At 39.3% G+C, this 11,595-nt stretch overlaps 1 protein-coding gene across 1 annotated transcript in view; it reads right to left on the bottom strand.

Moving 5' to 3' along the window:
• Positions 1 to 618: 618 nt before the first annotated feature.
• PIPOX (pipecolic acid and sarcosine oxidase) overlaps positions 619 to 11,595 on the bottom strand; it is a 102,121-nt gene continuing 91,144 nt past the window's right edge. The window contains exons 5-8 of the mRNA XM_089682997.1: positions 8,054 to 8,206; positions 6,660 to 6,818; positions 3,964 to 4,039; positions 619 to 3,871 (exon numbers count right to left, since the gene is read on the bottom strand). Coding sequence (XP_089539123.1) covers positions 3,744 to 3,871; positions 3,964 to 4,039; positions 6,660 to 6,818; positions 8,054 to 8,206 — 516 coding nt within the window. The 3' untranslated portion in view covers positions 619 to 3,743. The remainder of the gene's footprint in view (positions 3,872 to 3,963; positions 4,040 to 6,659; positions 6,819 to 8,053; positions 8,207 to 11,595) is intronic.

The raw sequence follows: 11,595 nt of genomic DNA, 5'->3' as shown, positions 1-11,595 counted from the left end.
CCCCTGCTGTGCTATTGTGTACTACCCCCATCCCCCCTCCCCCCACCAGAACACACTGGTCAGCACTCTCAGTCATTGGCTGAGAGTGCTGATTGGAAGCCGATCGGCAGATCTTTTTCGGTCATGCCCTTTCGACAGAAGCCGAACAAGCTGCCATACACATGGACTGAATGTCGGATGGTTTTTGTTGAACTGCCTGATACTGCCTGATATTTGGCCCATGTGTACTTAGCTTTGGTTTCTCTAACATCCGCATCTAGAGGTATGTCTATGGTGCAGCTTTGCATATTATAGCAAAGTCTCAAAAGGATTTGTGAAGGATTTGCAACATGTAGATAATTTATGTTCTGCTTTTCCTCACACTGGGTCATTGAGGGGCTTTTTAATTCCTATTAACCCACCACACCATAAACTGTCTATCCTACATTCTTGTTCCTTCCTAAGCCCTACTCCATAGATTGGTTTCCATGCACGTCAATGACATCACTGATGATAGCCAACAAGCCTGAAACAACTGTAAATGTTACAGGATTATCAGTGAGCTCAGTGCGAGGTATGACAGATGCAGCCTGCAGTATCTATACAGTATTTAAAGAGGAGACAGAAAACACATGTTGCTTACTTGCATTCTGAGTTTAATGTGTTAAACAGAAATCAATCACATTATACAGATAATTACTTTCTTTATAGTGGCAGTGCAGGCCACATGGAAAAGCTCATCAGTTTGTATTAGAGAATTACTATTACTAACATATAGGATACTAAACAGAGAAAGTGAATGTCAGAACAAGCACAAAACTGAAGAAATATAGCTTAAACAAAGTGTAATTAACCTGTAGGAGATAGAAAACACATGTTACTCACTTGCACAACGAGTTAAATGTAAGCTTGTTGGTATAAGTCTCCTGAAGTCACACTACAAATTAATAGAGCTTTTACTAGCTGCATCATAATTAATAGTATTACTGGTAGGTTTATTCATTTAGTTGCTTCATATGCAGTTTAGAGTAAATGCCTCTATAATATCAGGCTGTATCTGTGCTGTAATCCAGTGGTTCTGGATGTATCAAAAGTCGTCATAAAGGAATGATCTGCATGGCTTCACACACTGTCCTTAAAGTGTTACTAAACCCACAACAGTAAAATCACTATGTATATACACTAAAGCATGCTTGTTATACTCACTGTGGAACCTAAGGGGTTAATCCTCTGCATTGTGTAAAAAGGCTGTTTGATCCTGACTTCTCTGATCCTCCCCTTCTTCCAGTGCCTCCCTCTTATCTCCGGATAAGATATAGCGTGTGGAGTCACTCTGCACATACCCAGTTTGGTGTGCATTGCTAGAGAGTTTTTTTTTTCTTGGGAGAGTGCATGTGATCAGCACAGGGTCAATCAGCACTGTCCAGACAGAGGTCATGGGTTCTGCATCCTCCTAGAGCAGAATGAAAACTCCTCCTCTAACCTTTAACCATTGCTCTGCTGAACACTGATAGAAGTCACAAGCCTGCTCTAACTGCTGATGAGAAAAGGTATTTAGCAGTTTATAAAAGAGTAAGCATATGAGCGCTATCAAGAATGTATAGTAGCGGCTAGAACACAAAAGGTAACCAAACAACACCTTCAATATAACATATAAAACAAAAAAGTGCAGCGCTAAAATCAAATAGATAAAAATGCAAAGTTCCTGTCACTAATAGCGACAATGAAATAATTCCAAAGATGACAGAGATTCCACATGAAGAAAATTCATGATGGCCACCAGCGGTGGTAGAATGTCCAGCTACTGTAGCCCCGCTGACGCGTTTCGAGCAAAGCTCATCATCAAAGGGTGCAGGCCATCCTGAATTTTATATGGTCAGTGATTTTTCTTTCTTATGCACACATCTGTATGCACCTATTTGCGAATAAAACTGTTCCTACGGTATATCGCTATGTGGTGTCCCTTATTGTGCTCTCTTCACTGAGAGCCTACACCTGCAGAAGCTGCACCTTTAAGGGACCTTCCAACGTGCTATACACCTGAGTGCCATATCTGAGACGTGACCCGTAGGCATAGAGGATCCTGACCTTACTGATGACCCCGCACACACCTGATGAGACAGATATATCTATAAGGCGTATCATTTACGCACCTCTGGTGAGTGCGCAATTTATTCACTTTTTATCACTACTTCGGATCAAGTCCCCCATGTATATGTTTCACGATCATATCTGATCTTCATGTGGACTCTCTGTCATCTTTGGAAATTTTCATTGTCGCTATTAGTGACACGAACTTTGCATTTTTATCTATTTGATTTTAGCGCTGCACTTTTTTGTTTTATATTTAGCAGTTTATATTTACTAAAATAATTGCATTTCCATGTTCTGTGTACGCTGGGAGACCAAATACTGAATGCAGGGTCCTGGGTTTAGTAACACTTTAAATCCCTTATTTACTGTATGTGATGTGTGATGTGCGTTAGACATGTAGATAACCTGTTTTAAAATGTGTCTAATTATGCTACGAAATAGCTCGATTTAAATGAATAATTGTGATTTGGTGATAATGTCCTGTTGATTCACATTAGGTGAACATTTTTAATGATACGCCCTCTTTAAATCTGGATTCATGTATTTGTATAACTTGCATTGCCGCTCTTTTATACCCAAGACTGTTTGATATCATAATAAAATAAAAGTGTAAAGTACTCGAAGAAATAATTGTATATTTTCAAGATTTTCCACAAAAAAAGACTACAAAATTCAATGAAGTACTGTATTTGACAAGTATAACATTAAAACTAAATTAGTGAGGTTTTGGTGTTACAAAGATTGGACTAAATTAATGATTCAAAGCTCCTTTTCATTCACTGCATCCAGCCAATTATCTGGTAATGGTTGCTATACAAAAAAATACAAGTTGTATTGAATCCAATAGAACCTAGCTCCACAGTTGTTATACCGGCACAAAGCTGTTTGGTATTGGAGGGATTTAATATATAACAGCTTGAAAGTGTGCTTCTGCCTATTATGCAGTTACTAATGTTAGCCACACAAACTATACAGTTCATATCTGATGATTATACGTTTCCTTATTTAGGTGTCTATAATAAAAAACATACCTAAATCCCCAAACAAGTCCTTAGTTGTGGTGGCTACACTAGCTTTCTATTTTTAAAACTTTTCTTACTCATTTTCACCAGTTGATTCTGCCAGTAATTAAATTCATGTGGTGACAATACACACTCACTGTACTGTATCAGGGAAACAGAGAAAGGAGAAGACTACAGAACTCTACCCCTTTTATATTCTCTATAACAAAGCAAGCCACCGTTTTGCAGTACTATGAGATATATAGGAACAATGTAACTAATAGCAGTTAGTAGAGGCAGAGGACACAGGACGTGCTCATAGGATTTCTGGCAACACCAATGGATATCCGTTTGTATTTATCAAACAGACATAAAAAACACTATTAATTGTATATTTAACAAATCAAATAAGAACAGATTGTTCTTATGGTTTCCATATCATTTAAGGCTTTATTCCCGCCTGTTCATTTTAGGCACCATTCATCCCTATTGAACATGTGTTGTATTGCAACCCCACCAAAGAGCAACTGCAATGCACCAAAACTCACAAGTAAGACCCTTACTGCCTGTACTGCATTCTTCAACTTGTACTGGTGGAATAGTGACCAGATACTAAAAATCCATAAAGTATCCATAAAAAAACTTTTTTTTTTAAAATTGTTCTTCATCTCACAAAGTTGCACTTGGGGTTTTGAAACGAGCGATACTGAATGGTGTAAGATCATATACAGGTTCCTTCCCCATACTGAGCTCACTCAATATCTTCCCGACTATTGGGGAAAGCTTGAAGCCATGACCTATAGAAGAAGAACAAATGTTGAAGAATTAACAGTACTCTGCAAGCTAAACTTTCCAGGATAACATACCATCTTCCACTTTCCCAGCTCACCTGAGAATCCAGAGCCTATGACAATATTCTTGTAAAGAGGATGGTAATCCAAGATGGAATTTCTGTCAGGAGTATTCTAAAAAGGAAATGAAAAACATTGTGATAAAAACTACTATTTAAAACTCTTAAAAAAAAAAAACCAAAACATGCATATTACATATATTACTTGAATTAAAAATACTTTTGAAAATGTAATTTTTAATCCTGACCATAATGAATAAAGATGTACAATGCTACATCTAATAAAGACATATTATTGAAACCATTATGGAAGGACTTATGCACAATGTTACCATACTTTATTTCCTATTATCTGAATTAAAAATACTTTTTTAAACCACTTTGTTTCTGGGCAATTTTTGTAATGCTTCACACACGTTAAAATAAGCATTTTTTGCTAAACAAAAATTGCCATACTTGAAACCCCCAGACATTATATATTTATTAAAATCAGAGGCCTTGGAAAACAAAATAGTATCAGTTGCAATTTTTTTGTTTCACGATATTTGTGCAGCTGTTTACCAAATGCAAATTTTCAGAGCAAAAATACATTAAAATTAATTTTAGTGTACGCAAACAAAATATAACACCTACATTTTGGTAAAATATAAAAGAGTAAATAGATACCAAAAATGTCAAGTCTTAAAATTGTGAAAAACTGCAGTACTTGAAATTTTGCATAGGTGACACTTTAAAAGCCTTTACAGGTCATCAGTGTAGAGTCTCACTCTGACAAACGCTGCAGTATCTCATATGTGTGGCATCTACGCATGCGTTTGCATTCATGTACATAGCTTCCTGAAATTATCACAGCTCCCTTCCTCAATACTCCTCTCAAGAGACATCAGCACTAATGCAAGCAGTGGGTAGGCTCTTGGCAGGAGTTATGCAAATATCAAAATACTTTGATGGATAGAGGTCAATTTAGAGTAATTGGTGTTCCTAGGCAGACTGTATTAGCATGCAGACCACCCTTAGGTATCTCTCACATGTGATGTGGAGCTGACATGACTGAAAGCTAAATTCCACATTAATGGGGTTGGCTAAATACAGTAAGGATGGAGAGGAAAGATCTAGAACAGGGGGTCACCTAACTTTCGAAACAGAAGGTCAGGTTATTGTCTTCAGACTTTAGGGGGGACAGACTATGGCCATCAGGGGTAGAAAATGTTGTGGCAATAAACAATGTATTGGGCTTGCTGGTCAATGGAAGTAAAAAAATTACTTAGCACCTGTGGTCAGTAGGAGGAGGAGGAATAGTACCCCAGTGTTGGTGTCAGTGGGAGGAAGAATGCCCCATTGTTTGTATCGGTGGTAGGAAGAGAGCACCATTGCTGGTGACAGTGGAAGACATAATGTTCAATTGTTGGTGTCAGTATAAGGAACAGTGTTTCACTGTTGCCATTAGTGGAAGGAATAGTGCTCCATCGTTGGTGTCAGTGGGAGGAATAGAGTCTCATTGCTGGTGTCAGTAGATAGAATTGTGGTCAGTTGTTGGTGTCAGTATCAGGAATAGTGTTCCATTGTGGGTGTCATTAGAAGGAATAGTGTCCCATTGTTGATGTCAGTGGAAGGAATGGTATTCCACTGTTTGTGTCAATGGAAGGAATAGTGTTTCATTGCTGGGAGTCAGTGGAAGGAATAGTGCCCCATCAGTGGTGTCAGTGGAAGGAATAGTGACTCTTCATTGGTGTCAGTGGGAGGAATAGAGCCCCATCTTTGGTGTCAGTGAGAGAAATAGTGTTCCATTGTTTATATCAGTAGGGGGAATTATGCCCCACTGTTGGTGTCAGATGAAGAAATACAGTAGTACCTCACTGTTGTCATTATATAGCATTTACCCTTCATTTCCCCATTTTATCCAAGACTAAATATGTATTGTGGCTAAACAGGTACCTTGAGATCTACCATTTGCCTTGAACTCTTCATGAGAAGTAACAGTGCACTTCCTGACATGTGGCTGTGCCTACACATTACTGTTCTATAAGCCTAATGGCTGCATATCTGCAGTGTGAGATCATCTAAGACATACAGTATCTCACTCACTCCTGTCTCTGATGACTGTGGTGTTTCTTAAAAGATTTGGAGTGAGATGTCACTACTGTGCTACACACTGTCCTTCTGGGAGCCTGCTAGTGAGGAAGTTCCTGATGACTTGTAGTGCAAGGCTCTCCATAATCCTGCTCCATTCATTTGAAGTTTCTGTGCTTCCCCCACCAGCCGGTCATTGGGGATGAGGTGGGAGGTCTGACATGGTTTCTCCAAGACCCAGCATGGAATGAAGCATTGTGAGTTGGGCAAAGACCAACTGCAGACAGCATGGCTTCCATAGAATATATCCTCTTTAATGTTGTAGAAAGAGGTTGTTCCAGATGTTGGAGGTAAGTGAAATTTGCTGAATTTATTATGCATTAGTGTGATTAATAACATTTCTTAAAATGAATGTTTCCTTGTGTGTATCTAATACTCTAACTTATTTGCACACTTGTAAACTGTATGTTTTCAAATGCAATCTTGGCTTTGAAAGCATTGCTAGATTTTAGGCTATGTGATCTGGGTTTTTGTTTTGCACATTTCCAAAACTAGCAAACTGAGGTTTGCAATTTAATTCCTAAGAATATGTTTTACCAAAGGCCACAGTTTGCAACCACAGTTTGCTATGGAAACTTGTATACTTATTTTAAGAATAGGCATACCGTGTACATGCATTGTTCTATCACAGCAGGCTTGGGGTGCAATCCAGGAAGGTATTTACTGATGAAGTTGCAAAGTATCTGGATGTCTGGAATTTGGGGTGGTTTAGTTTGAAGCTCACGTTCCTCAGGGTCAGCCTCATTTCCTCCATGAAAACAAATCTGGAACAGCATAAATTATCAAATGTGAATATAAAAGAAACAAATAGACTAACAATTGATAGAAAACTGTCATATTTAGTAACTCATTTTATTTGTTGATAAAATATATAAAGTAAGGGTAGACTAAAAAGAAGTGGGAGCAGATCATTGACAGCATGGCGTAAAGGAGAAGAATGAAGCCACGAAGAGGTAGAAAGAGGAAGCAAAATCAGATTGTGATCAGGAAGGGGTGAGAAAAAGCAGGACAAGTCTTAAGCTGATCATTTGCTCATCTAATTTCATTTGAAATTTTTATTTTAAAAAAGTTAATTACATTTTCTAATCATTAATGGGGTCAAACTGACTTTGGTTTTCAACCCAGTGATGAGAAAATTCTAAACCCGTCCATAGACGGATCAAATTTTAGTCAGTTCAGCAGGAACCAGCCAAGGTTTGATCAATTTATTGGTAGGCTGGATGTACCCAAGTGGATCCATCAATTGATTGGGTACAAACAGCCTGTCAGATTTTTTTACATGCGATTACTGCTAAAGCCGTTAGCAGTAATCGTGTTCTGCTGACCAGGAATGCTCCCTGCTGGCAGAAAACAGTAGCTCTGCAAGAGGGATTCCCCCATAAATACTGACTGTGCTGATGGAGAAATTGAGCGATTTTCTTCCCTTCCCACATGTTGGAAGGAAAGAAAACTGTATAATCTATGGCCTGCTTAAGGAGCAGGATGGAACTTTGCATTTTTTTTTTATTTCTAACAATGTACGTGGATTTTGTCATCAAATGCATAAAGAATTTTTATAGGAAGATTTGCATGAATATTCATTCGCACGTTTGAAAATCTACTAGTATATGACCAGCTTTAGCTAGGCAGGTATACAAAATTCAGACCTGTGCTCAGGAATCTGGTTTTACATACACCAGATGTACAGAGGCTCTTACAATGAAGTCTAGTAGTAGACTTAGTCATGTGCTTGTGTCTATAATGGTGTCAACACCTGTGCATAGGGGTTGGAAGAGAAAAAGAGAGAGAGAGAGCGAGGAGTAAGGCACAGACCAGAGTGAGGCTGGGGGATGGAAAGAGTCTTCCATTAATCATGACCAGAAACAAGTGATCCTTTTCCATCTGTGATATATAATATTTTGCTGTATGGGACGATGTATGGCTACAGGAAAAAAAAGAAAATGTCTTCTTTCACATATTTTAGGCTCCAGAACCAGTTGTCCTTGTGATGCTTCTTTACCTTAACTAGCTCTGGATATTCTTGGCAAGGTAGGCCATAGACTTCATGCTCTTCTCCATTTAGATGTACACCAAGGAATGCTGGAAAGTTTTGCAGCAGACCATGTCTCCCAGGATTCTTCTCTTTCCAGTAACAGACATTAATTCTCAGGGTCTGCAAGACACGTACACTTCTAATGAAATAGAGAACACGAAGCAGCAGTATGCACTAATTGGACTGTCACAAAACATTATACCTAATGCACTATATATATATGAGTTAATATAATCAAGTACATAACTGCATTATAGCAACATCATGTGTACACCATTGTCATGTAACTACATTAAACATTGTGCACTCATTGCCTTGTACAGAATAATTGTCATGCAACTAACACAGGTAGTGGATCTGTTATGACATATGGTTTAACAAGAGAAGCTTCTATTGAATATTTAGGACTTCATTTAAGATGGATATGTGAAGCAGTTCCATGCAAATACATTTCCCTTGGGATTGCTTCTTAATTTTCAGATTATTCATCATTTTCTTGCAATTTTTTTCCAGAGAAAACGTATGAAGATGAGTAATACCGCAAGCAAATTTTAGCATCCATATTAAGCAAATTCTAGATTAAAATGAATGTTAAGAATTGGCATCTCTTGTGCTTTCTATAATAATGATTTTGCATTTAAAAAGATTAGCTTCATGAGGGTTAATTTTTAAAATATATTCCTAACGCTGGACCCCAGGGAAACAGCTAAATACACACATTAAATAAAAGGCAGCAGTTTTACCTGCCAAAGGATTCTTATTTCTGTCTATCCAGCCCTGAGATACACATAGCTCTTCTACACAGTACAGTCCAATGCAGTAAAGCATAAAGTCCCACATACACGATGAGAATATTGATTGTCCTGTTTTTTTTGCATGCTAGTCTCATATCGAAAGTGAAGAGGTTACTGAAGTTCCAACAATTCTTGCATGACAGAATACAAATTCTAAATTGATGTAATGTGTTTGTATTGTAAACGAAAATTGTACGATCTGGTATCACACAAGAAAATTTTTGTGCTTGTCCCTTTGATCAATTTAAGACGAAAGATATGAACTAACGATCAGATTATTGTATGGTCACTTTTATTCAAATGATTTTCTGATTGTGTGTACTAGGCTTTTGACCTGAGTTTTCTCTGCTGCAGTTACCATATTTCGCGCTCCATAAGACGCACCTGACCATAAGACGCACCTAGGTTTTAGAGGTGAAAAACAAGAAAAAAAATATTTTGAACCAACGGACTGCAGACACAGTACAGGAGATGACCAGAGACTGAGGACACAGTACAGGAGATGACCAGAGACTGCGGACACAGTACAGGGGATGACCAGAGACTGCGGACACAGTACAGGAGATGACCAGAGACTGCGGACACAGTACAGGAGATGACCAGAGTCTGCGGACACAGTACAGGAGATGACCAGAGACTGCAGACATAGTACAGGGAATGACCAGAGACTGCGGACATAGTACAGATGACCAGAGACTGTGAACATAGTACAGGGAAAATGCCAGGGACTGCGGACATAGTACAGATGACCATAGACTGCAGACAGTACAGGGGATGACCAGAGACTGTGGACAGTACAGGGGATGACCAGAGACTGCGGACAGTACAGGGGATGACCAGAGACTGCAGGCAGTACAGGGGATGACCAGAGACTGCAGACAGTACAGGGGATGACCAAGAGACTGCGGACCTTTGGGGAGGGAGGGGGAGCGGTTACCTGAAGTTGTCCTTTCTTTAGTGTGGGCACGCTGGCTCCTTCCCACGTCGGTTTCTGTGACAGCCGGGTGCCCACTGCGCATGCGCGAGAAGCGCTGCACTTTGTGAATGGCCCGGCGCCTTCTGGAACCTGTCATGTGTCCCAGAAGTCGCCGGACCATTCACAAAGCGCAGCGCATGCGTAGTGGGCACCCAGCTGTTACAGAAGCTGGCACGGGAAGAAGCCGGCGCGGGAACACTTTACAGCACTGGACAGAGGAACAGGTAAGGTCCTGCAGGAGAGAAGAGCCGAGCAGCCGGCCCGGTATTCTGACATGGTGGCGGCGGCGGAAATACCGGACCAGCCGCTCCATATTTGCTCCATAAGACGCACTGACATGTTTTCCCCATTTTTTGGGGGAAAAAAGTGCATCTTATGGAGCGAAAAATACGATAAGTAACACTTACAAGTCTTAGGCAGCCCATACATGAATCATTTTCTTTTTGTTCAACTACTGGGTTGAATGAAAAAAAAAAAAAAAGACCTGTTTCCTCCATGCACACCTTCAATGTAGCTGGGGGAATCCTCCCTCTGTGTTATTGTATTCTGACAGTGGGAAGACTTCTTTGCCGCCAGAGTACACTGATCAGTTATAGTGCTGATCGTGCAAAAAATTTCCACCAATCTTGTACACAAGTTGATCAGTAGATCAACTTGTGTACAACCAGTCTACCCATGCATGGATTGAAATTCAGCCGGCCCCTGCTGAACCAGCCAAATTTCAAATGTATGGCTGACTTTATCTGTCCCCCACCTTTTGACTGGACAGTCAAATTAGAAACAGCAGACTGGCGAGCTTGTTTCTCTACTTGATGTGCTGCTTTTCTGTTCCTGAGTCTGAATGCTGTTGTACAAGGGATGGCAAGAGGCTGAAGTTTAGGTACTTACACTGCTTGTATGTTAAAAAAAATACATTTAAATATGCATTAAAATCACAAATCTGCATTCATTTGTGTATTTTAAAACTGCGTTCCAAGATATCAGTTTGGCACACCAGACATGCTGACATAATTTGCAGGAATATCTGAACAGGTATATGGTGCAGCGTATTATGCCCTCAAAACCATCCCCCAGGGAGAGATCTCAGTGAAGACCAAATACCAGACACAGACAACTCTGTATGATTTTCTTGTGAAATGGAAAGTAATAAATATTTTTTAAATGAATGTGGTGTTTTATTGTATATTGTTTCACTACAGGTGAAGGTAAAAGGAGTTTGAAAGATCCTTTTACTGTTTACTAGGGAAGGGTGCTTTGCCCTTCTTTACCCCCTTTGGGTGGTAACTGAAACCCATGAATACTTTCTATGTTGGGACATCTTTATAAGCATTTTTGGGAACCCCTCTAAAAGCACCCTTCAAGCAATGAAGGGTACATAGGACTACAATTGACGTAGCAGGGAACATGTGTTTGCTGCCCTTTTACCATGAGAATAACAGCCTGGGTATTTGATTGAGTAGGTGAAAAGCTAGAATGAATTAAATGCCCGATTACAACTCTTTGACCTGATAAATAACTTACCACCCTTGAAGAATAAAGCAATTTTATAATATATTGTATATAATACAGCTATTGTATATCAACTGATATATCAGTTTTAGCATGCAATATTTATATCACAATTTGATGGATAAGACTCTATGAACTTTAATCAAAATAGAGATTGATCTCACTACCTCTTCGCTAGACATGCAGTATTTATAAAGCAGTCATAAAATGAATGCTACAGTTGAAATCCT

The sequence above is a fragment of the Staurois parvus genome, unplaced genomic scaffold (genome assembly GCF_062004578.1).
Source record: "Staurois parvus isolate SC_StPar_1 unplaced genomic scaffold, SC_StPar_1.0 ptg000299l, whole genome shotgun sequence".
NCBI lineage: Eukaryota > Metazoa > Chordata > Amphibia > Anura > Ranidae > Staurois > Staurois parvus.
Note: the sequence above shows the minus strand (reverse complement) of the source record. Positions and strands in the feature narration are given on the sequence as shown.